Source organism: Dioscorea cayenensis, chromosome 5, assembly GCF_009730915.1.
Source record: "Dioscorea cayenensis subsp. rotundata cultivar TDr96_F1 chromosome 5, TDr96_F1_v2_PseudoChromosome.rev07_lg8_w22 25.fasta, whole genome shotgun sequence".
NCBI lineage: Eukaryota > Viridiplantae > Streptophyta > Magnoliopsida > Dioscoreales > Dioscoreaceae > Dioscorea > Dioscorea cayenensis.
Genome location: NC_052475.1, coordinates 30,630,434 through 30,657,614, shown reverse-complemented (window position 1 = coordinate 30,657,614; position 27,181 = coordinate 30,630,434). Strand labels below are relative to the sequence as shown.

The 27,181-nt window shown below is 31.8% G+C and overlaps 2 protein-coding genes and 1 pseudogene across 2 annotated transcripts; all 3 read right to left on the bottom strand.

Moving 5' to 3' along the window:
• Window positions 1–11: 11 nt before the first annotated feature.
• LOC120260264 lies at window positions 12–7,320 on the bottom strand (annotated as a pseudogene).
• Window positions 7,321–11,296: 3,976 nt separating this feature from the next.
• LOC120262512 (shikimate kinase 3, chloroplastic-like) lies at window positions 11,297–14,453 on the bottom strand. The gene is made up of 10 exons (XM_039270648.1): window positions 14,119–14,453; window positions 13,066–13,124; window positions 12,923–12,977; window positions 12,766–12,838; window positions 12,604–12,691; window positions 12,381–12,463; window positions 12,148–12,277; window positions 11,851–11,929; window positions 11,627–11,691; window positions 11,297–11,482 (listed from the first exon to the last, which is right to left on the bottom strand). Exons 1-10 carry the CDS (start codon window positions 14,318–14,320, stop codon window positions 11,411–11,413), a joined length of 906 nt encoding a protein of 301 aa, XP_039126582.1. The 5' UTR covers window positions 14,321–14,453; the 3' UTR covers window positions 11,297–11,410.
• Window positions 14,454–17,505: 3,052 nt separating this feature from the next.
• On the bottom strand, window positions 17,506–21,740 carry LOC120261683 (beta-xylosidase/alpha-L-arabinofuranosidase 2-like). The gene is made up of 7 exons (XM_039269661.1): window positions 21,179–21,740; window positions 19,838–20,119; window positions 19,488–19,657; window positions 19,292–19,389; window positions 18,868–19,218; window positions 18,374–18,793; window positions 17,506–18,289 (listed from the first exon to the last, which is right to left on the bottom strand). Exons 1-7 carry the CDS (start codon window positions 21,668–21,670, stop codon window positions 17,718–17,720), a joined length of 2,385 nt encoding a protein of 794 aa, XP_039125595.1. The 5' UTR covers window positions 21,671–21,740; the 3' UTR covers window positions 17,506–17,717.
• Window positions 21,741–27,181: the final 5,441 nt, after the last annotated feature.

The following is a 27,181-nucleotide window of genomic DNA, read 5'->3' as shown; positions in this document are numbered from 1 at the left end:
TGGATTTTTCATTACTTTGCCACCGATTGAGGACGTTGAAAGTCAGTATACGTGTTGATTTCTTCGAGAACCCGGAAAGTTGTGTTTAAGTACAAGTCGAGCTCTGTATATTGTGATCCCCTTGGTTTCTTCTTTGCTTGTCTCTGCCGGAATGATTCTCCTCCACCACTACTAGATTGTCCTCTCGCCTCCTGTCTGACACAGTGGAACTATATGACTATATCTAATACTGATAGCTATCATATAATTCAACAAGTTGACTCTAGTATCAACAACAATTTCATTGACATCCACGATGCCGTCGAGTCCGGGTTCAGATTCTTGAGTATCCACGTCGCTCATGGGCAAGCTCATGGGAACCGGTTGGGAATCTTGTCCTCCATTGAATCCTAAGAATTTGTAATATCGTCCAAATATTCCTGCAGAACCTTCTAGCTTTTTGCCTTGGATCGAGAACAAATGCAACTAAAGCAATAGGAGGTATAGTTTTATAATAAGACAACCATTTCATTTTCATAGTGATTAACGCACAAAACAATTGTGGATCTAATCTAAACTTCAAAATTGTTCGATCAGCGTCCAATGACACCATATAGAAATAAATGGGAAGTAGGAAAAATAAACTTGGGAAAACAAATTAGTACATGTGTTAAAAACCACAAGCAAATCAATATCTGACGATAATTACCCGGTTATACTCATATAAAGAAAAACCAACTAAGGAATCATTAACAAACTTAGTCGACAATGTCCTATAGGAAATGTTGCACTAAGAAGCCCGATAAGTTGAGTTCCATCTTGTTTTTGACATCTTTAGGGAATTTTTTTGACCCTCATGTTATGTGCTTTACAATAGCGAGCCCATTGTTTCATGAGGGTCATGCTTTTTCCCATATAAGCTACGATCTCCCTAACGGGGAGTACAAATTCTTTAAGCTCTTCCAAACCACTTTGCACACATAAATTTAAAACGTGACAAACACATCTTATATGAAAATATTTGCCACCACATGAAGGCCTCAAAAAATCTTCTAGAGGTGTAATTGAGGCCGTATTAGCGGAGGCATTATCAAAAGAAATCGAAAAAATTTTAAACATTAAACCAAATTCTTCGATAACTCCACGCATAAGTCTATAAATATTATCGGCACTATGAGACTCGTTGAACACCCTAAAAGCGAGAACACGCTTTTGGATGTTCCACTTGTCATCAACCCAATGTGCCGTAATACCCATAAAAGAATTTTCATGAAAAACATCGGTCCAAACATCGGAACATAAAGAAACCGAAGAGTTGAAAGTACGAAAATACTCACAAAGTTGTTCTCTACCAAACTTGTATTGTTTTGAATATTGTTCTTTGAATTGTCCTTCGTGAAACCTTCTTGCATGCCGGTTGTAGTGTGTCGTTGATGCATTCTTGAATTTGACACCGTTCGTGAAGTTGAGCGCAAGCGCTCGACGAAATTGTCTCCGCAATTTTATCCCACTGTATTTTTGCTTGCGAAAATGTAAATAGAGATGATCGAGAACACTGTATCTTCATCCACGAGTGAACCGAATTTGTGATCTGTGATCGGGCATGTCCAAGCTTGTCCCGGGGTGCTTCTTCTCCAAGTGTCGTTGAATGTGCCATACCCTCCACCCTTACAATGTTTAAATTCGGAACCACAATAGTTACATTTACCATGTGTTACAATGCCATCATTATTATACAATTTTGTAAAATGAGTTTTAAAAAAATGTTAGATTTGAGGGTAATTTACGTGGAGTTGGTTGCTTGTCCGGTTTGTGAGGGTACATCAACCGGGTGCCGATTGTTCTATTGGGCTCTCAAAATCTTGAAATGGATTGCTTTCTTGAGTAGGTGGTGTGGGAGTGGAAGCCGATCCAACAACGCTTTTTCCTCGAGAGGATCCACCCCGTGAAGCCATGTTTTAATATCTAAGAATACAACCACTAATTTCATTCAAGTTTTACAACAAATAATATCTAACAAGTATTTACCACAAGTCTAAAACTAATAATTGAATTAAATATCTAACAATATTACACATAATTTCATTCAAGTCAACAAAAAAATAATTTTTATGCAAATATTAAAAAATGCATACACAAGTCTAAAAACTAATAATGAAATTAAATATCTAAGAATACTACAAAATAATTTCATTCAAGTCTACAAAAAAATAATTTCATGCAAATATTTAGAAAAAAATAAGTATACAAAAAAATTACACATAATAATTTCATGCAAATCAATAAAAAAATACATTCATGCAAATCCAAGTCTACAAAAAAACTAGAAATATTAATTTCATGTACTTTTTAAAAACTCCCACAAGTTAAAAAAATAATTTCATACAAATACATAAAAAAATACATTCATGCATAAAAAAACCACAACTCTAAACTAGTAATAAAAAAATTAATATCATAAATGCATCATTCAATTCTACAAAAAAAATAATTCCATGCAAATATTAAAAACCAAGTCTACAAAAAAACTAGAAATATTAATTTCATGTACTTTTTAAAACTCCCACAAGTTAAAAAAATAATTTCATACAAGTCCATAAAAAATACATTCATGCATTTTTTAAAAAACCACAACTCTAAACTAATAATAAAAATTAATATCATAAATGCAAAGAACAAAAAAAAATCATTCACAAAAAAATAATTTCATGCAAATATTAAAAGAAAACCAAGTCTACTTTTTTAAAACTACCACAAGGTAAAAATAATTTCATACAAATCCATAAAAATACATTCATGCATTTTTTTAAAAACACAACTCTAAACTAATAATAAAAATTAATATCATAAATGCAAAGAACAAAAAAAAAATTCATTCAAGTCAACAAAAATAATTTTATGCAAATATTAAAGAAAAACCAAGTCTACTTTTTAAAACTCCCAGAGTTAAAAAAATAATTTCATACAAGTCCATAAAAAAATACATTCATGCATTTTTTTAAAAAAACCACAACTCTAAACTAATAATAAAAAAATTAATATCATAAATGCATCATTCAATTCTACAAAAATAATTACATGCAAATATTAAAGAAAACCAAGTCTACAAAAACTAGAAATATTAATTTCATGTACTTTTTTAAAACCCACAAGTTAAAAATAATTTCATACAAGTCCATAAAAAATACATTCATGCATTTTTTTAAAAAAACACAACTCTAAACTAATAATAAAAAAATTAATATCATAAATGCAAAGAACAAAAAAATTCATTCACAAAAATAATTTTCATGCAAATATTAAAGAAAAACCAAGTCTACTTTTTAAAAATTCCCACGAGTTAAAAAAATAATTTCAAATACAAGTCCATAAAAATACATTCATGCATTTTTTTAAAAAACCACAACTCTAAACTAATAATAAAAAAATTAATATCATAAATGCAAAATAAAAAAAATCATTCAATTCTACAAAAAAATAATTTCATGCAAATATTAAAGAAAACCAAGCCTACAAAAATTAGAAATATTAATTTCATGTACTTTTTTAAAAAAAACACATATCCATTCTAATAATAAAAATAAATATGAAGAATATAACTAATAATTTTGTTCAAGCCTACAAAAATCATTCATACAATTATTTTAAAAAAAAACTCTATAGAAACTACAAATAATAATTTCATGCATTTCTTATATGTCCACAAGTCTAAAATAATAATTAAAATAAATATCAACAATTTCAACAAATACTTTTATTCATGTCTACAATAATAATTTCGTCCAAATATTTATAAAAAAAATCAACCAAAGGTCAAAAACTACAAATAATAATTTCATGCATTTTTAATATGTCCACAAGTCTAAACTAATAATTAAAATAAACATATAAAGAATACAACTAATACTTGCATGATTAAATTAAGACAAGCCTAAGAAACTATAACTAAACATAAAAATAAATAAATCATCACCAACCTTGTTAATTGAGAACTTCCGAAATCTTAAAAAATAAGAGAAAAACCAAAGTTGAACCACTCCAAGTATCCAAGATTCCAACTTGTAATATTAAGCCTTGATAATTAAACTCCAAGAATCCAAATAATAAGCCTTGAGAGAGTGAGATTATGAGAGAATGAAAGTAGGAGATTAAGAGAGCATGAGAGTAGAGGGTTGGGAAAAGAGTAATAATTGGTAAAAAAAGTAAATAATCTCTGGGGTGGGGGTATATATAGAAATTTATAAGAATTTATAAATTTACGAAAATTTAAAAATTTGAAATTAAAATAGCCAACGGCTATGAATTCAAAAAATTCATAGCCGTTGGCTTCAACGGCTATGAATTTTTTGAATTCATAGCCGTTGAAAGCTCAATCGAGCTTCAACAGGGCCCAACCCGCCGAGTTGACTTTCGGCGGGTTGGGAACTCGAGTTACAACCCACCGGGTTGCAACCCGGTTTAGTTAGAGCCGGGCCCGCGGTTTGGCCCGGCGGTTGGGACGGCGGGCCAACCCGCCGAGCCACGAGTTGAAGAGCTCAACCCGTAACTCCGCCCTGTCTGCATGCGGGCCGGTTCGGGCGGCACGGGCCGGGCCGGGTTCTCGGACGGCCCGTGCCTCACTCTAACCGTTGAAGCCCAGCTGGGCTAACGACTAACTCCGCAGAGTTGACTCGGCGGGTTGGAAAGCCGAGTTACAACCCGCCGGGGTTGCAACCCCTGTTTAAATGAGCCGGGCGGCGGTTTGGCAACCGCCGGGCCACGGGTTGAAGAAGCTCAACCCGTAACCGGCCCGTCTACGATCTGGGCGATTACGGGTCAATGAACCCGGCGGGCGGTTCGAGGCGGGCACGGGCCGGGCCGGGTTGCCGGACGGCCCGTGCCCACCTCTAGTGTGGGAGACCCGTGCTGACGCTACGGGTGTATATATGAAAATCATTTAATTTTTTATTGTACATGTATTTTAAATTTATATGTTATTTTACTTATTTTATTTTATTTTTTTTAAAAATTAAAAATGTAATAAATATTTCATTTGTTGATAATTTTTATGGTTAGAAGATATATCGTAAGTTTGGAAAAAAAAAAAAACCATCTATTTAGTAAGGATTTATTTATACATTAATAAATTACAACATAATTTTTTGTTTTACATTCATGGTCGAAAAGTTGAATTGTGATAGATTAACCCATTTGATTTATATTCTCAAGTAAGTTAGGAAGAGTTACTCAATTTAACTGAGATGTTCTTCATATTTATTCAATTTCATAATTAACTCAAAAGTTATTATTAAAATATTAGTAAACAAAATCACTTGAATTAAACACAAAAAAAAGTTGTTCAAGTTCTCATCCCCAACTCCAAACAGTCACACAATAGAGAAAAAAAAATGCAACAGTTCCACTCCATTCATAGTTGTCATTATGGATGTGCATCAAAGTCAGTGGAGTGTTTAACATCATCATCCATGGCAACAGGAAGGTTGAGGTCGATCAGAGTAACTAATGATGGGATTTTGTGAGATGAATTGGATTTGAGAGGCTTTCCGGCATTGTTCTTTGATGAGTCAACTCCATGGATCTGATGATGGTTTGGGGCCAATGCTTTGCCTCCCTTCTAATGGCTAGTAGTATTTTCGACATGTCAAAGACCAATGTATTAGTGAATGTTTTTCAAAGTAAGTCATGTGAAGATGTTATTTGAGATGATATAAAAAAAATTATTCTATGCTAACTAATACATAAAATAATTTATTGTTATATTAGATTCTCAATGATAATCACACTAAATCTATTTGTTATGCATTTCATTTTGTATTTATTAATCGATATGCAAGTATTATAGTTATATGAAACTTTACTTTTTTATTTTTTATTTTTCCATAAATCATAGCTAGGCCAAGACGCATTTGTAGTTCACTTGATATTTTCAAACATAGGTTGAGGTCTTCAACCGGTCAAATTTGTCTATAATGTTGTTCTTCATTATCTTTATATGTAAGTAAAAATTACATTGTTTTGAGAGTGTCTGAGCTGCTTAGAGTTCCAATTTAGTTTTAATGCTACTTCTTTCTGATATGGTTCATTGTCCTGTAATTTCAATAGAATTCTAAACAATTAAAAGTAATTGTCAAAAAACTAACACTTAGTAAATATTATTTAAAAAAAAATTGTAAACATTACTTCGAGTTTCTCAATCAGCTCTTTTGCATTTGAAGCGGAGACAATGATATGTCGTTCACTTGGGTTGATGAAACCTTCTTCCACAGCTTGGTCAATGAAAGAAAGTAATGAGTTGTAGTAACCATTAATATTCAGTAATCCGACCTAAAACAAAGAATAAGTTAGACATATTTTGTTCATAATTTCCATTGTGTATTGTACAATTGGTGTTGACTTACCGGCTTGTTATGCATGCCTAATTGTGCCCAAGTAATTACTTCAAAAAGTTCCTCAAGAGTGCCACAACCTCCTGCATAACAATTTCAATTGAAATTAATGAGTACATTTTTTTTTGTATTTTTGGTTATTTATGTCAAGAACATTAAAATATAATGATTTGTGATCAGAGGATTTGTCGTTTTTTGCATAATGAATGATAAAATAATGATAACAAAATAAAACAATGGCAGTGAGCATATAATAAATTTGAAATGTCGATTTATGCATTAACCAGGTATAGCAATAAAGGCATCAGAATTGTGAGCCATCTCTGCTTTCCTTTGATGCATATCTGCAATTGCTTTTACTTCTCCTATAGTGATGCCAGTGATATGACAAATTCACAAACCAATATATTACTGAATAGGCATTGGTATTTGTGGTTTGAGTTTTTGTTTTTGAAGAGTTTGTCATAAAATTCAATAATTGTTTTTCATACCTCTTTATCCATTAGAGCTTTGGGAATGATACTGAGTATATGGGAAAAAAATGTTAATATCTTAAGTTTTTTTTTAAATGAATAGCCTTTCCATAACTTTTTTTCAAAAATATCATACCCAAGAACATGTCTTCCACCATCAAAGACAATTTAAGATATCAAGCCCATTAATACAATATTGCCTCCTCCATATACTAAATTAATGTTTTTCACCACCTGAAGGAATTTGCTATGTTATTTAAGATATTTCTAGTTGAGCACATAGAAATGAATAGGCTATATGATTATAAGAACAATAATAGAGAAAAATGATGGAAAGGAAGAAAGAGTGATAAAAAGAGCAATTAAAATTAAGTAAAAGGAAGAAGCCAAACCAGTTCTTTGCCTAGATCAATGGCAACATCTTGGTAACTCTTTTTCTTTCCTAGGTTGCTACCACAAAAATCACAAATTGTCTTGAATTTGGATGTACTCATTATCTTTCTTTTGTTTTACTTTATTAACACTGCAAATTGCATTAAATTATCATTAGAAAAGATAACTTAAAGCTATAAATATGATATGTCTTTTTATTGCTAAAAAAAACAAACAGGTTGACAATTAAACAATAATAATAAGGAAGGATGAGTAAAAGAGAATCTTGGAACCGTAAGGAAATTAGCCTGATGAAATTTTTATATTATTTTTTTTTTATGTTTAGTCAAAGATATTCATCATATTTTGTCGGATTTTCTTAAAAGAAGCTTAGATTTGTTTTCAATTCGTATTTTTTTTAAGAAAAACAAATGTAACTTAAAATGTTAAAATTATGCTAAAATCCAAAAGAAGATAGATTAAAAAAAGATCATATCGGGGAGATATTCCTTGCATATGAAGTTCCATAAGCAACCATCCAATGTATCAAAACTTACGCCATGATTATCTCTAATTCCTTTTTATCTATCATTAATCATTGGTTTCCTCCGATGTATTCTACATAGAAATTTTGTATGATTCGTCTTCTATATACTTGATCTTTCCTGAAAGGATAAAGGATTGTCAAGTCCATCATTTTATTCATATCAGTAACACTGAAAATTTTTCTTTTGTTCTCTATAGTAGTAACTAATGGTGACACTAAGAACACAATTATTAAGCTCAACACATATTGAACATATCCACCAAATACATCCCAGTTCATGGTTTCTTGTAAAGCTCTAACAAATCTGAAACTCACATCCTAAAAATACCGTAAATCTCATGATTTCTATCAAAAATGAAATGTTCTTGGATATACAATTGTTGGCCATAATTGAATAATAAAAGAACTTGATTATTCCCTCCTTGACCAAATTACCAAAAAGACAATTTTCAACAGTTTAGACTATCATATAAAAAATAAGAAAGAATCAACAGGAATTAAACAAAGAAATAAATTCAATTGCAGAACAGTCAAGACCAATAATGACAAAGCAACTCAGCAAAGCTTCCTTTTTTTTCCCAAAGGATCCGCTTAGGCTCAGGCATTTAATCAAACACGTCATTTGCATATCTAAATCTAATTCGTAAATTAATGCCGCGGGCCAAATGATACCCAAGTTAGAGAGATGGAGATAAACAGAGGAGAGTTTTAGGGTTTATGTGGATCATTTGTAAGTTTCAATCTTATATTTATGTAAAATTATTTTAAAAATTCATATGTATATATCGAATATAATAATATTTGTGTATTTGGGATATAGAAATATTTGAATTATGTTATTTTTTATTACTACTTTTAAGAAAAAAATTATATATATATATATATACCAATAGAATGAAATTAGAATTTTAAAAAGAAATATTTATTTATTGATTTATTTATTTATTTTAAAACAATAAAAAACAATAACAGAAACCAAATTAAATTACATAAACATAAAGTTGTTTTCTTTCATAATTATAAATACTTTTTTTTTTTTTTGAAAAAGTGGATAAACCACATGCATTAACTGAAAATAAGTCCAAACAATATCCACTAGAAGTGAAGCAAAAACAAAGTAAAAGATAACAGGGTCGAAACAAAATAACATAACAAGACCCCTAACCCACCCAAAGGTTAGGGTCAAAAAAATCACTGACTACTCAGCTTTGTCTTCTTCGCCGGATCCTGGCTGGTCATTCAGGAAGTCCAGGCTGCGTTTAGCAGACACAGCTGAATCCTCCAATCTTGGCTTCTTTTTATCTGGTACTGCATTCAACCAAAGTAGAAACATATGAATACATTTGCATAATACAGATTTACATTAAATGCGAGCATTTCTTTCCCTAAAAATGCGAAGATTTCTTTCTAGCCAAATGTTCCACATTAAAGCAAGGATAATGAGGTCCCCCGCATCTTTCACATGAGAAGAGAGTTTGGGCCTCCAAGATCCCCAAAGAGCATGAACCGACTGTGGAGGTGACGGTAATAAAAAAATTGGAATGAGAGAATTCCAGATAATCGTGGCAAATGGGCAGGAAAAGAATAAGTGATCAACAGTTTCAATGCTTGCGTTACACATAACACATGTCGCAGTGGGGAGTCTGTTACATCCTCGTGCTGCCAGCTTATCTAGAGTGAGGATACTATTGTCCCAAGCTAGCCAACTAAACACACAAATTTTTTTTGGACAAGGACTCTTCCAAATCAAATTGGTGGTCTTACACATGACCCCCCCCGTGTCTAAGAAAACCGTAGAACGATTTGACTGTGTATCTTCCATTTGCCGTAAGACTCAACTTTTTGCTATCTCTCAAACCATGTGTGTTTGGGACACTGCTACTTAAGAGCCCAATTGTAGAGTGAGTCCCTTCTACGAAGCAAGGAGATTGTAATAAATGAGCCAGATTTTGAACTGTATCAAAGGGGCGATTGGAGAGGATGAACTGCTCTGGCCAAAGTAACATTGGCGCACAATTCTCCACCCATTTATCGAGCCAAAAAAGAGTGGAGTCCCCATTGTGTACAATTGAAGAAATACAATTTCTAAAGGCAGGAAGACATTGTAAGAGGCCATTCCAGATAAACGACCTTCTTTGTGGGGGGCGATTATTGAGATTCCAAAGCGGGGAATTTTGAAAATAATTATAAAGAATTATCTCTCTTCCACACCAAGGTACTCCGGTGGTAAATTTCCACCACCATTTCCCTAAGAGTGCAAGATTGAAGTCATCTAAATTTAGAATTCCCCAACCCCCATGTTCTCTGGGTCTGCAGATACGATTCCAACTGACTAAACGCATCTTAGGTTTATCAATTTCTGCACCTGACCAAAGGAAATCCCTCATAATCCTATCAATAGCTTTGATAACCCAAGAGGGAAGTCTAAAAATGGACATCCAATAGGTTGGGACGGCAGAAAGAACAGAGTTGACGAGTGTTAGTCGTCCACCTAGAGATAAAAGCTTGGATTTCCAAGAAGTTAATTTAGAATGAATTTTTGCAATTAGAATCTCCCAGTCTTGCCTACGAGGTCTTTTGCCAGAGATAGGCACACCGAGGTAAAATGCCGGGAGAGTACCCCTTGTACAGTTGAGTGTCCTTGCTAGATGGTCATCAGGTAATTGAATACCTGAGGATTCAAATAAACATGTTTTATGGAAGTTGACCGCTAGCTCAGACATGCCTTGAAAAAGCAACATAATGAGTTTAATGATTCTCAAGTCCTCAACACCGCCTGCTATCACGATTAGCAGGTCATCTGCGTATTGTAAATTGCACATTTTGCCCCAATTCCCGATAGGTACTCCATACAAAATCCCTGAGTTCAAAGCATGATTGAACATAAGGCTTAGGACGTCAGTAACTAGGGCAAAGAAAAGGGGTGAAAGTGGATCTCCCTGTCTCAGCCCACGAAGGTATCTAACATATCCATTATGTTCTCCATTTATAATAAAGTTAGCTTTTGAGGACAGGAGAATTGCTTTGACCCACCCAATCCACTTTGATCCAAAACCATAAACATGCATAAGTTCCACTAAAAATTCCCAATTTACCATGTCGAAAGCTTTAGCAAAGTCAACTTTAACTATATGTCTTTTGATGCGTCGCTTTTGTAGGCTAAAGATGAGCTCTCCCGCCGCCATGATGTTGTCAAGAATGCATCTTCCTTTGATGAAAACGGATTGGGAATGATCAATGATAGAGTCGATGATCTTGCTTAGTCTATTTGCCAAAATTTTGGAGAGGATTTTAAGAACAGAATTTATAAGACTAATTGGCCGAAAATCACTTGGGCTTTCCAGGTTATCAAGTTTAGGAATTAGCATAATGCTCGCCCAATTGATTCTTTCCAGGTTAGCCGTTCTATCGTAAAATCTAGCACAAAGATTGAGAATGTCACTTTCTACGATGGACCAATATTTTTGGAAGAAAGTTGCAACACATTTTATTTGACGCTTTTCTTTAAAAGGAATATATATTCATTTACAGACAAAATCTAAATCTGAATGAACAAATACATTGGATTGGTACTGTGAACAATATAAGGATCCAATACATTGCCAAGGATGTATATATATATATATATATATTCATTTCTTCAGGTTGATGCTTCAACCCTGAAGAAATGCACGCTTTGTAATTGGTGCTTTCTCATTTAGAAAGGCTTCAATTTTGATAAGAGCCTACAAAGGAAAGAAATAGGACATATTATAACCAATATATTCTACATTGCGAGAATAAAATAAGAAAAAAAAAAGAGAAAGAAAATTCCAAACTGAGTGAATACACAAGAAAGATGATCCAGAGGAGGAGGTTGGTGGTGATACCTCAATGGCAATGGCAATTGGTGTCAGTGTACAAACATCACTGTGACCTTGTTTTGATGCAATCACTGCAATTTTTTTGTAATATGAGAGTGGTCAGGACTTCAAGCACTTGAAAGGGACGATTAAAATCAAATGATTGCACGGATATAAGAATTTCTGGCAAATTATAGACAGGTGTATGATATCCTTAATTTTTCATGGTAAATAAAGAGTTAGAAACATACTTTCTAAGCAAACTCTAGCATCAGCATTAGCATAAGCTTCTCCCCTTTGTTCAGCGAGAGTGGTGAGCCGTGTAAATGCCTGCAGGGAGAAGGCGAAAAAGGTTATAAACCACATCTATGGTTGGTTTCTCTGGCTATAGAAAATATGCACAATGCCATCTTTTGCCTACTAAGAATCTAAAAGTCTACCAATTTAGATACAAATATAAGTTAGTCATGTATGCCACAATGATTTCTCTAGACAATAAGAAACAGAGTTTGAAAACAGTGGAGTTGCTGGTGGAGAAGGCTAGCTACTTTTGTGTAAGGGTCACCAGGCTCTTCATGTAAAAGAGGGCGAGAATCAGTTCCTACAGCAGCAATTCGTTTAGCTAGAGCTTCAAGAGGCACATCTAACCAAACTGTGATCCCCTGTTTCATGTATCGCCTGACACAAGTGAAATAAGTTGGTCGAATTAGATTAAGATGTTCTAATAGAATAAGCATGAAGAACTGGGGAAAGAAAAATTGATAATTGTTAATTCCAATACCAGTTGATTGGACGGATTACAGCACCACCTCCTGTTGCAACAACCAACCGACGCATTGATGATAAGTCTTTTAATACTTCACTCTGAAGGCCACAAAGAAAGAAATCAGACCCACATAAATTTATACTCATTGGCCAGTGGTAACTGTAATTATAACTTCAGAAAACAAAAGTTATTTGAAACAACCATACAATTTTATCTTTCAGATTTGAAGGATTAATACCTCATTGTCCCGGAAGAAAGCCTCACTGTGTTCTTTAAAGATCTGAGCAACAGAAGACATTCCAACAGCCTGCTCCACAAGCTTATCACTGCAATGCAAATAAAAAGCGTAAATTTAAGATATTAATCAGACAAAACTTAAGCCGCCAAGTGGAACACAAACCTGTCAAAAAAAGAATAGCCTAAGACTTCTGATAAGATCTTTCCGACTGTGGTCTTCCCAGAACCCATCATTCCTGTAGTTGAAACATTGATAACTGATCAATTAATAATCTCACTAACAAGTCACAGATTGCAACTCATACGAGAAGAGAACTTACCAACTAGATATAAACACCGTCCACATAAATATGGAGCAACGTCTTCTGATTTTCTCTGCAATGTGTAAAAAATTAAGGCACAAAATTCAAACTTCATTTGCAAAATGATTATCATAAATGTTATTCAAAAAAATATTCCCAACCTTTAAGATGAGGGCTTCATCAACAGAGTTATGAAAATCCTCAGACCCTGAAGCTCCAGCTGAATCCAGAGGACGAGGAAAAAGTTTAGTAAACCAACAAAGAAATTTATAGCAATCTGGAATCCAAGATTTCACATAAGGCATCAAAGAAAATTAACAAAACTGGAAAGGAATTCAAAATCATTCTATGGAAACATACATCTAAGCAGGCCTGCATAAATAAAAGTAGTCCTCAGTTGTGATTCTCATGTTATCTCAAAATATAAGTAAAAAATTGATATTTGCGGTGTGCTTGTGAGTGGAAATGCAATCTGCATACTAAAGATAAAAATATAATTGATATTATAATGCTTCTAAGTGAAAAGTCAACTTGCATACTAAATCAACATACATTTAAGCAGGCCTGCATGAATAAAAATAGTCCTCAGTTGTGATCCACATGTTCTCTCAAAATATAATAACAAATTAATATTATTGGTGTGCTTCTGAGTGGAAATGCAATCTGCATACTAAAGATAAATAAATAATCGATGTTATAGTGTGCATCTGAGTGACAAGTCAACTTGCATACTAAATCAATAAAATGCCAAAAGACAGAAACCTATAGATAGTAAGAAATAACAAACCACCATTTTCAACCAAAAGTCAAGTAAAGCAACACTAAAACAAGATTTCAAAGCACAATTCGTACAAGGGAAAACCCTATTTTGGATATGATTAAAATTCTTATTTTTATCAGTTATGCTGCTGCAATGCCGCTTCAATATGATCTTTACTGCTTTCAGTGAAAGTGTTCAGTTGTCTATCCATCTTAATCAACACAAATAAACGAAAAAACAACACTGTCCACAATAATCAATGCCCGGAACAATTGAAATTCTAAGAATCGTTATTTCTCCAGAATTCTAAACAGCTTAGGTTGCAACAAATGAAATCTTTTTAAATCTCCAAAAAAATAAACAACGATAGTCACAAAGGGCCTTTGTGAATCCATTGAATCCCAAATATCGAATCAAGAAAAATTCAAATAAAAATTTCACGCCAAATAATCACCTCCGGTCCTCTTAGTAGAACAATAAACCTTATGCTTGGGGTGGGTGTAATCGTTGTTCATCCGAATCGGAGCTCCATTCCAACTCCGAACGCTCAAGCTGAGCGCCGGAACTCTCTTCCTCTCCACTAAACACCGAGAGAAATCCCATTCCCTCCTCTGAAGCCCAATCGATCTCGAACTCAGTCCAACGGTCACCTCCATCCCTCGTGGCCTTCTCCTCCGATCAAGATCTACAAACCCCTCATCGAAGAGCAAGCCCTAACCCTAGATTTCCTCCTCGAAATCAAGGTCCTTTAATGGCGAGTCTAAACGAAGCTGCGAACGAGAAGGGGAGGTGAACGCGCGACGATTTTGAGTATTTATTATCATCGCCTAATTGTCAATTTACCAATGAAAAAAAGACACTGAATCTATCCTACCTTCTGACGTGGCATCTCTTGAATGGCTAACTGAAAACTTATAACCAGTAGAAAAGCAACACGTCATTAATACGATGATTAAGGTCTGTTGCTTTGGTCTCTTTTGAAAAGCGCGTTCTTGGTGCCTTATTTTAATGTGCGAAATTACGGGAATGCCTTCAGGGGGTAGTTGGCTAATCGACGAGAAATTTGGGTTTATCCATAAGACTGAGGGTATTATAGACATTTTAAGTTAATTTGGGTTGGTGGGCGAACGTAGGGCTCCACCTAGCCGGCACCAACAACCATGCCACGTCAGCAACCTGAGTTTGGTGGAGTGATCTGACGCTGTGGACCGTTGAACAGCAGACAGCATATGACTTTGACCCTTTGATCTTTTGATCTTATGATCTTGGCCGTAGGATTAATATTCAATGGTTTAGATTGTCTTAGACAAAGTCTAATACACTATTCAAAGGTCCTCGTGCTACATCATCATAACTTAAAATATTCTGAAAATGGTTTACTTTTTAGAATTCAATTGATGTCCATTATTTGTGAAGTTCTAGTGTTAATTATAAGGAAAAAAAAATCAAAAAAGTTGGATAATGACAGGGTTTTTTTTTAAAAAAAAATTAATTAATATTTTTTGTGATGGAAATAATAGTTTACCTTCTTCCATTGTTGAAATATCTAATTATCTATGTAACATACATGAGGAGGAAGAAAATGGAACTATGGAAGCGAGAATTTTTTTTATAAAATATATAAATCATAATTTATTCAAATTTAAAAATAATATATATATAATATAAAAAATATAAAATCCATCAAATGTGGAAAAAGATCACAACCAAAATAAAACAAAAAGTAGTACAAAACTCAACTAAAATAGTCAGACAATATCATGAGGCATTTCAAAAATAGAAATTTTGATATTAATTTTAATTCATGGATAGTCTCTCATAGTCAAAAATTAAAAATCTCATAAAATTAAGATTTTTTTTATTGACAAAAAACTCTTTCAGTTTTACAAGTAACAAACTTAAATTATAGTTACCAAAAATATCTCAAATGGTTAAAAATAATTATTTAAAAAAAATCGTCAATAAAATAAATAATCACTTTGCATTGAAGTACAAAACAAACCAACATAAGACACTAAACAAATGAAATTTCTTTTAAAGGTGAACTTATTTCAAAACATTAGATTTCTTAAAACAAGATTTTAATAATAAAATAATGGATTGCTTAATTAATTAATTAATTAATATAAGAATATTAAAGTAGGAAGAAACAAACATAAAGCTTCAAGTGGAGCATATTGTGGGGAAAGGGTACATTCCAAGATGCTGTTGGGATTAGTTGTATCCACGTTGGATTGGAGTAGTAAGGTCAAGCTTATCTCTTAATTGTCCACTCTGAACCCTGACTCATGATCATGTGGGTCATCCAATTCAATAAGTGTGCTTTGGTTTATGGTCCTCTTGTTTGGTTTCAAATTTTCAATTTCAATTGCTTTTGTTTTTGTTTTTGTTTTTTAAAAAAAAAGAAGTATATTTTAATTGTGCTGAAATTTATGTTTGGTGAGTCACGAGGACTCATGATTTGTTGGTACTCTAGATTTTTTATATGTGTGTTACTCCAATTATTTATTTATTTAGATTGTTTTAGGGACATGTTATAATGAACATGTGATTTGGATTTTTTGGAATATGTTTCCCTTAAATTTTGTGGGTCACTCAATATGCTAGTCATAAATAAAATTATTTTATTTTCCCAACATGTCAACAAATTATCTTTATTTAATTAATGAAATCATTAATTATTATAAGATGATTGTTAAGGTTTTTTTTTTTATTGATAGGCAATATAAATATTTTATTGACATTTATTGAAACCGTTTAAATGATTTTATATGAAAATAAACCTGTGTTTTACGGTGGATGCCATATTATTAATTTTGTTTGTGCCACACAAATCACAATAGATGAGTTGGTAAGTTTAGAAAACTGAATCAAAATCATAATTTTTTTTTTGAATTATTGAATTTATTAAAAACATAAATATATTTTCTCACTCATTATTTGTAAATATTGAATTTATTAAATAATGATTTTCTATGCATGTAAAATGTGACAATCAAAGTTTTGAGTGCATGGTCCCTGTGCTACCCTTAATTAATTTGGCCAACATCCCATGTTGTGTGCACTGTTTGGAAAATCATGATACACGTTACATTTCCCTTTCATTTTTTTAAAATTTTAATGCAAATAAATATGAAAATAAAAATTTCTAATGGTAGTTGTTTCTAAAATTTTGGACATTATTCCTTGTTAAAATATGCTTATTTTTATTTCACAATAATATATATTTATGTTTCTTTTTTAACATCCATATATACTATACAAATTTATTTAGTTTTATTAGACTTTTTCTATTAGTTTGTTATGAGACACAAGTTGTAAATTTTTCTAGGAAAAAATAATAAAAAGCCCTATAAGAGCTTGGATAAACAATAGATTTTCTCAATTTATGTTTTTTCATACATTAAAATTCAAATTTTTTAACTCAATTGCTTAAACAACCCAAACCTCAATCGAGATGTGTCGTGCTCGGGTTGGCACTATTTGAATCATGCTCGAGCTCGAATTGAGTCTACTTCAAACTTTATTTGTTAAGCGACTTGGCTCATTAAAAAATAGAGAGTTCAAACCCATTTTTTTAGCTATAATAACATAGTTATAATAATTTGGTTGTAATAATTTTAGTAATATAGCATACATGTATAAATTATTACAATTTTAATGAGCCGCAATTAAACTAATCCTGAGCCTTAATGAGCTGTGCAATTTGAAGCTCGAGCTCAACTCAATTAACTATTTAAGCTCACAAATCAAGTAAGATGAAAAGGAAATATGAACATAATTTGATATAAACAGCATCAACTTCCACAACAACAACAACAATAAGAACTTCCAACAACCATGGTTACAATTGCTTGATTAAATTGATATGAATCAGATAGATTCAGAATACAATTGACAAAATTAAACTTGGAAAAAAAAAAAAAAATGCTTACAATTATTTAAATCAATCCATGCACTTCCATGGAACCCAATTGTTAATTCCTTTATTATGAGGAAACTTACCCTTAACTAACTAACTAAATTAACCATTATTAAAGAAACCCTAATAACTTAAACCCTAATGCTCAAAGAATGCTTCAAATCCCCCACATGAAGTAAATGAGAACCCAATGGCACCTTCCTATTCCCATCCTCATCAGAAACACTCAAATCCTTACAAACATCAACCCTAAACACAACATTCCCCATGGCCTTTGGCCTCAGGGACACCTTCTCAAACCCTAACAAATGCTTATTTGGTGAGTTATGTACTGCAGGAGGAGTTGTGAACAAGAATACTGTATGAGCTCCGCCCATCTCTCCTGAATTTTCAACTCTCAAGTGTATATCAAAGGCCAACTTCTCACACCGGCTTCCGGCGAGATCAACTGATTTGCACCTCTGGGAGTAGCATGCATGGCCTTCTTCAAGTGGAATATAAACCAGCTTTGGAGCTTGAACTAGATGATGGTTGAAGTTGGTATAACTAAGACCATCACTAAAGTTATATATAACTTCGCCGGTGTAGAACCTGTATGTCCGGCCAGGGTACCCAGTGGCAGGGTCTGGCCTCATTCGCATGTCGTTCATCGGCACCTTATCGGCGTATGACTGTGGATACCAAGTCATTGGTAATTTTCCGCCTGCATGTGTCGATGAAATCGGTTATAATCAAAAACACATATCATGCATGGTAAATGAGAGAATGGAGTAATAATATAACTCACTTGGATTATAGTAACCGAAGATAATGTCAGCGATGGCTGCGCCACCAGCCTCACCGGGATAGCCAACCCAGAGAATGCTGGGTATTTGATCATTGTTTTTGGCAAAGGAAATGTCGTAGCCACCGCCGGACATTATAACGAGGATGACCGGGCCTTTGGCTACCTTCGCCACCTCGGTGATGAGTGTTGTTTGCTCGCCAGGGAGGAGGAGACTAACTCTGTCTAGTTCTTCTCTTTCAATGCTTTGGTCTTCTCCGACGATCAAGATGGTTGCATCTGCGCCTGCCGCCGCCTTTTTCGCCGAGTCAAGTTGAAGACTGTTGGATGAACAAGCCACATTTTGGCAGCCAGATTGATACACAGAAGAAGAGATCACTGCTGATAGGCCTTGCAGTGGCGTTGTGTATTTGCATGGTGTGCCTACATTGATATTCATCTTGTCAAGTTTAATTTGATCATACAAATGAATTTGATTGCAATTTGAACATATATACCTTCATAATTGCCAATCATGGTGTGACTAGCATTGGCATTTGGACCAATGATTGCAAGTGATTTTATGGTTTTAGTTGAAAGAGGCAGAGCTCCTTCGTTGTTCTTGAGAAGAACAATGCCTTGCCTAGCAGCATCACGAGCAAGTTCTTGATTCTCCGGCGTGCACACGTCCTTGGGGCCGAGTTCGCCAAAAGGGAGCTTCTTTGGGTCTCCGTCGAAGAATCCAAGCCGCATCAAGACTGCAAAGTTGTTACTTATAGCAGTGTCCACCTTAGGCTCTGCAACCTTACCTGCTTTCACCGCCGCAACAGTATGCTCTCCGAGGAAGCTACCACAGTCCAAGTCCAATCCTGTTTTATCGATCCACTTTATATAAATGCCGGTCTGAATACATTTATAAATGGACATCAGTTTAGTCATTACCTGCAGAGATGGTAATTGCAGCTGCATCTTCAGGGGTTTTAGTGTAATGCTGATTTTCATAAAGCACTTTGACAGAATCACAATCAGAGACAATGTACCTTCACAAAATCAAACATAGTGCAAGATCAACAAACACATGAACAAGCAATTAAGCTCAACAATGGCAGCATTGAAGACACTGCAGTTAGTTACACACCCGTTGAGTTTCCAGCTACCTCTGACTATTCCTGCCAATAGATCATGGTCTGCACAAGTTGGCTTTCCATTCACTTGATTGTAAGAGCACATAACGCTCGCCACATTCCCATCAGTCACGCAGCTCTTGAATGGTGGCTGGAAGGTGTCTTCCATATCCTGCTGTGTTACCTAACATCCATGCAATTAATCAGCAGACCAGTTGCTATCAGAACCAAATAAACAATTCAATTCAATTCAATTCAATTGCATGACAGCAAAGCACAATTGATCAGGACCTCATCTTCCATAATTGTATAATCACATTTAAGTATCGGTTAGTGCACGGTAAAATTTAATAATAAAACTTACCTGGGCGTTGAAGGTTAAACGCATAAATCCTTTCCAATTATCAAGATCATATGCAGTGTAGTGCTTACAACAAGCAGCAACCTTGAGTTTATCTGAATTATCGGCATCTTGCAAACCTCTGACGTACATTATCGCGTATTGGCTTGCAAGATATGGATCTTCTCCGGGAGTTTCTTGACCTCTGCCCCATCTAGGATCTCTAAATATGTTAACATTTGGACTCCAAAATGTCAGTCCTGCCAATCCTACATTGTGCATTGCTCTAGCTTCAGTTGAAACCACCTGCCCTCACAACATGGACATTCAATCAAACATCAATTTAATGCACACATTAGTTACTATAATTAAGTTATCAAACAACGGACAGCACAGGCCAGAGATGCAAACTCTGACATTTTGATTTAAATGGATGTTTTCAATTAAAAATAAGATATTGTTTTCAAGATTGGAGGCTGTCTGCAATACAGGTCATAAATGAGCAGCAAACCTCCAACCAACCAGAAGTAGGAGTACTTGGAGTTAAAATGAACATACAGAAAAAAGGTAAAAAGATAATCAAATATATATATATATATATATATGAAAGCTATTAACTTCCAACCAACCAACCAAGCATTATTTCTTTCTTGCTATGATGCAAATTGAAGACTTGTTGCTACATATCTTGAATTTTGATTCTTTGAATGATCTTTTGATAAAGAAACACTACCAACTTGGGTGATAATTAATGATGAGATAAGGCATTCCCTTCACTTTTACTCACATATATGCAGCCTATCAACAAATAGCAAATATAATGTCTATGTGAATTGAAAAAATCAAAAGATACTTTGGGTTAAGTTTCACATGTTAAAGCATTAGATGGAAAAAGAACAAATGTATTTAATCTAAAAGGAAAGGTATATTTCCCTTTTCTGAAAAGTGGTATTTGAAAAGATAATCCAAGTGAACTCAGAGCTCAACCTCAGAAATCAAATGCAGATAAGAGAACTCAAAACAACTCCAAATGAATATCATATTTAAAACAGAAGACATCATTCCAATATCAAACAACATCAACACATCATCTAATTAAACAGGAGAAAACAAACAACTACAAATTGAATATCAAATTGAAAAAAACAAACACAACAATCCAACTGGAAACAGAGATAAAGGTACGAAAGGCGAAGATTTTTTTTTTTTTTTACTTTCCTAAGAGAGAAATCACTGTTCATCTCCAAAACTCATACCAGATTTGAGAACTCAAAACAACTCCAAATAGATATCTCAAACAACATCAGAACATCACACAAAACCATGAAGACATGAAAAATGAAAAATCCAAGATCAAGATCTCACCTCTCCAATGGTCAGAAAGAGAGACTTATTAAAGGAGGCAGCAGTGAGCAATACTTGTGGAAAGCTGGTAGCCCCAGGAACCAAACTACTGAATTTCGTCCCCGGGCCGATATATGAGACCCCATGCAACGCCTCCGACCACCACTGATAGCTGGGAATCCCAAGCCTGGACACAGCCCCAGCAGCATTCCCCAAGAACCCAACTTTCTCCTCCAATGTGAGCTTCTGCACCAAATCCTTCACTCTAGAACCAACATCCAGTGAAGTATTGCAAAATCCAAAACCAGCCAAAGCTGGATTTGAAGCAATATCACAAGCAAAGATTGGAGTTTGAGCTAAAACAGCATTGAAACACAGAAAACAGAGAATGGAGAAGCCAAGGAAGAGATGAGAAAGATGGGATTTTGATGGTGGTTTCATGGAGGCCATTGGAAGGTGAAAGCTTGGAAGGCAGTAGTGGGAAGTTATATAGAGTGGTGGATGAGGTTGCATGGAGTGTTTCCTTGCCACCCGTGACACCCAAAAACAAAGGAAAACAGAGCAATGGTGGAATACTCTCTGTATCCCGTGAGAGAGAGAGAGAGAGTGTGAGATGTTTGTTTATTTATTTGAAAATTATAAATAATTATTATTTTTTAATTATTATTAAAAAATGGGAAATTTTCTTTATTTGTTTTTTTAATATGAAAAAGGGACATTCTAAAATGTCTTAGTTTTTGTGTTTATTATAATTACCTTAAAAAAAAATTATGTGTACATATTTATGGAAAAATATCAATATTTTCATACATATTGCTGAAGTAAAACAATGGATTGTCATGTCTTCATTTGAATTGTTTTTGGAAATATAATTTTGTTTTCATTTTTGAATGTAATTGTACCGTCGAAATATATTTTAAATTAGTGATGGTAGGACGTTGTTTTCAAAAAATATATAATAGTAATAAAAGAAAAGTACATATATATATATATAGATAAAAATATTTTTTATGTGCGAAAATTGTTTTTCCTTTTTTTTTTAAATTAACATGTTTAGATAGACTGAAATTTAATTAAAAAAAAATCGGTAAAAATATCTCAACGATGATAATATCTAATATATATATATATATATATATTTAAAAGTGGATAAATCACAAGAGAAACAATATAAAATGCATTATATTAAAAATGGAAATATATAGGGTACAACAAAAAAAAGCAATAATAATAAAAGAAAACAACAACAAAAAAATTATTGTTTTTCCTTTTTTTTTAATTAACAAGTTTAGATAGACTGAAATTTAATTAAAAAATATCGGTAAAAATATCTCAACGGTGATAATATCTAATATATATATATATATATAAGTGGATAAATCACAAGCATGAGAAACAATATAAAATGCATTATATTAAAAATGGAAATATACATGGTACAAAAAAAAAAGCAATAATAATAAAAGAAAACAACAACAAAAAAATATTGTTTTTTCTTTTTTTTTTTTAATTAACATGTTTAGATAGACTGAAATTTAATTTTAAAAAATCGGTAAAAATATCTCAACAATGATAATATCTAATATATATAAATCGGTAAAAATATCTCAACGATGATAATATCTAATATATATATATATATATATATATATTAAAAGTGGATAAATCACAAGCATGAGAAACAATATAAAATGCATTATATTAAAAATGGAAATATACCGGGTAAAACAAAAAAAAAAGCAATAATGATAAAAGAAAAGAACAACAAAAATATTGTTTTTTTCCTTTTTAATTAACATGTTTAGATAGACTGAAATTTAATTTTTAAAAAAATCGGTAAAAAAATATCTCAACAATGATAATATCTAATATATATATATATATATATTTAAAAGTGGATAAATCACAAGCATGAGAAACAATATAAAATGTATTATATTAAAAATGGAAATATACCGGGTACAACAAAAAAAAAAAGCAATAATGATAAAAGAAAACAACAACAAAAAAATATTGTTTTTCCTTTTTTTTTAATTAACATGTTTAGATAGACTGAAATTTAATTTTAAAAAATCGGTAAAAATATCTCAACAATGATAATATCTAATATATATAAGTGGATAAATCACAAGCATGAAAAACAATATAAAAAGCATTCTATTAAAAATGATAACATACATGGTAGAACAAAAAAAAACAATAATAATAAAAGAAAACAACAACCAAAAAGTAATAAAATCAATATTTTTAAATAAATTACTTTATTAGGAATAAGTAATAAAATCAATCTTTAAAAAAAATACTTTATTACAAATAAAAAATATTTAAAAAATTACTTTATTAGAATACGTAATAAAATCTATACTTTTTAAAAAATAACTTTATTAGAAATACGTAATAGATAAAAGTAAATTTATAAATCCTAACGAAAAAGTACAAGAAAAACAAGATATATTATAGTAGTTATGTAGAAAGGTCATTGGTTCACTAAAAGGTCGAGACATCTTCCAAGTTATCCTATATTTTTTATATATTTTTTATTATTTTTGAAAAAAAACTTTCATTAATATTATTTTATTATTATTATTATTTTAAAAAATATAACCATGAATGAATATTTTAAGAAAAAAATCAAGACAATTATAAAATATTGAAATCAATGAATTAATGTAGTTTATCCATTTTTTTTAAAAAAAAATCAAATTTAACTAGAAAAAGAAGTGAATAATATCTAGTTTGTGAATGTGCTAACTATCGCACCTAATTTGTAGGAAAATATTGAAAAAGTAAAAAATTTGTTAGATGGTGGACACAAATATCTCTTATTTTATTTTAAATAAAAGTATGATAAATAATTTTAATAACTTTTTATATTATATTCAAACCAAATTCAACATGTTATCCTAAAATATAAGAAGTTTTAAACAAATTGTCAACCATTTCGTTATGAAAAAGAAACAATAAGTCCCATATTAAAGTCGAAAGTTTGGCTTTGTTTCAAAACATAATTGTAGATTTAAAATATGTGTGCAATAACTTATATCACAGACGTGTGGTTTAATCCACACTTTTTTTCAAAAAAATTTAATATATCAAAATTTGTTCAAAATGTTGATTTATGCATGGGAGTATTGTGGTACACTTTAGACATCAAAATCACAAGTCTCTCTCGTTTGTAACACAACTTGTATGTAAATTCTTCATTTTTAAGAAAAACCAAAGTGTCACATTAAAGATATTGATAACAACCTTTAACATTACAGTGAATTGAATTTTAAGGCAATCTAATCAAGCATGTTCGTCCCAACTCAACCAGGTTTATTATTTTTATAAAACAAAATTAATTTAAAAGTTATTAACTTAACCATCTGTCCAATAGGATAATAAATATTATTTTCTCATTCCAACTTAAAAAATCAAGTGTTTAAATTCAATCTGAAACTTGTCCATATTTATTTAAAAAAATATTAGAAATTTTTTTTTGTAATTAAATATACTAAGAAAGTTAAAATTTGATCCATTGCGTATTTGTATTTCTCAAAATATTTTATATATATATATATATAGATAACGAAGTCTTTTACCTTAATTTTTTATAAAATAAACAAATTACATTTATCACAATAAAATAATACGAAAGAAAATTAAAACAATATAATGTGATAGAAAGAGAGTTAAGCCACCACACACGCTTATATATAAAAAATAATAATAATAAATAAAAAGTAGGTCCTCTTAAATAAGATGAGCATCCCCAAAATCAATGGCGCGTTTTACAAACTTAAATTGCATAACAACATGGACCGCATTCAACTAGGATAAAATCACTAATTAATTAATAGAAAATTAACTTTAACCCAAACTAAAAGTTATCTTATGTGTTTGGTTGTTACTTCTCCACTTGTATTTTTCCCAATCAATATTTATTAGCTTTATTAATAAATAATATATTCATAATTCTTTACAAATATATATATATATATATAAGAAACAAAAAATTCTTAAACTGCAGTGCATTGGTCTCTTTCACTTAGGTGAAATATAATTTTAACTTCCAGCTATTATGAATGGTGATGGTGCATGGCGATTGAACGTGAGCTTAGTTGGTAGAGTTGAAGTTTTCCGAAGAAAATTCTCTGGATAGTGATTTATCCACTTTATTAAAAATATAATAATATAATAAATTTTAAAAATATGAGTAGTACATCCCGTGATACAAAAGAAGATTTACACATAAGAATTCAAGTATGATCAGGCCATGTGGTTTTGATCCAGTGGGTCATCTTAATTGCCCTTTCTTTTAAAATTTTTTTTTTATTTTTATTTTTCTTTTTATCATGTGGCCCATGCCAGTTTAAATAATCCCTTTCAATGAAGAAGATTTCAAAGGACAAAGATGAAAATGATCCATTTGGTTAGCCTTTCTCTCTCTCTAAGAGATTCTTTCAAGCTGTCCACTGTTTGTTTCCTTCTCTTAAATCAATCAAGTTGTCAATTTTAAAACCATTTTTAATAATATCTCATGCATAATTAAATTATTTTCCAAAAATTTTTATTGCTGGATTAATATAATTTTCATATATTAAAAAACTAAATAGTCTCATATTAAATAAAAATTTATAGTCGAAACAGATAATTCCCTCATATGAGTGAGCATAAAACTGATAATTTTTAATATTATATATTAGTATAATTATCTAACATGTTTAGTTAGCTATCAAGATTTTTGTTTATTTTCTTTCATTAATAAATGACATTTTAGAAATGAAAAAAATATATATCTTAATTAAGTTATAAAATCATATATTTGGTGAGATTAAGGAGGACATGGGTGGCCACAGGCCACCCAAGTTTGGAACTTTTCCTTTTCTTTATCCTAATGATCAATCTTCATTTCTAAGTTTCAATCAAGTGTTTCATCTTCTACTCATTGTCATTATAAATTTATAAGTCCTACCTTTTTAATGTTCCAATAACATGAACTTTATTAACCTCATCATTAAGAATAATATAACTTACAAATAATTAATCAACTTTTCTTGCATATTTCTATGAAAGTAGTATTTGTGACATATATCCACTTTTTAATATATTTTTTTTTTACAAAATATGAACAAGCCAGGAACGGTGCACAGATATAAAATTAATCCTTCAATAAATACATGCCCTCATTTTGAGTGAGCCAATGTTTAATTCCGTCTTCTCAACAAAACAAGGGATCTAGTGCCAATAAATCTAGAGGTAGTTAGCATATTTAGTTAATTATACAAAATTTTTTCAATTCCATTCGCTTATAATTTTTTATAATATATAATAATTTTGTGAGTGAATAATTATAATAATTAGAAAGAAAAACATGATGCCAATTATAGCTCAATAATTTCCAATGTCTAATAATAATAATAATTTCCAATGAAACTAAATGGAAAAAGAAGTGTGACCTAACTTAATATGATAAGAACACAAGTCCAAGTCTGGATGGAGAAATTTTGCATAAATTCATGGATTCCTTTGTTTCATTGTAAACAAATACATACCATCCAAATCACTGTCTAACTATTTGGAAGAACCAATGTCACCATCTCCTTGACAATCTTCTTCACCACCTTTTTTGATTGGAATTAATTCTCTCTAATCTTTTCAGTAAAACATCAAATCATTCTATTATTATTATTATTATTATTATTATTATTATTATTATTATTATTATTATTATCTGGCATCATTCTTTTTCATGAGAATTAACTTTTCTTTCCTTTAAAAAATTATTAATTTTGTCTCCAAAAAATGGTTTCTCAATATATATTCCCTTCTTTCTTTTTTTTTTTAAAAAATAAAAATATATTTATATAGATTCTAATGGATTGTTTCGTTGTTGTTGCTGATTTTACATGATTGTATTTGATTTAAAACCAACATTATTTTTATTTATTTATTTTGCCCGATAGGCGACAAGCACTCATTTAAAAAATTGTCAAAAAATGAAATATGAACGAAAGTGCACTAGTTACGGTCCTAAGAAGA

Excerpts from the sequence above, each read along its gene's own strand:
- LOC120262512 (XM_039270648.1), bottom strand. The coding sequence starts at position 14,320 with ATGGAGGTGACCGTTGGACTGAGTTCGAGATCGATTGGGCTTCAGAGG. Across the intron at positions 12,464-12,603 it reads CTTTCTTCCGGGACAATGAG|AGTGAAGTATTAAAAGACTT; the intron begins GTATTAATCCTT and ends TGTGGCCTTCAG. Across the intron at positions 11,930-12,147 it reads CTGGTGACCCTTACACAAAA|GCATTTACACGGCTCACCAC; the intron begins GTAGCTAGCCTT and ends TTCTCCCTGCAG.
- LOC120261683 (XM_039269661.1), bottom strand. The coding sequence starts at position 21,670 with ATGCAACCTCATCCACCACTCTATATAACTTCCCACTACTGCCTTCCA. Across the intron at positions 19,390-19,487 it reads GGTAGCTGGAAACTCAACGG|GTACATTGTCTCTGATTGTG; the intron begins GTGTGTAACTAA and ends GATTTTGTGAAG. Across the intron at positions 18,290-18,373 it reads CTTCGGTTACTATAATCCAA|GCGGAAAATTACCAATGACT; the intron begins GTGAGTTATATT and ends CGACACATGCAG.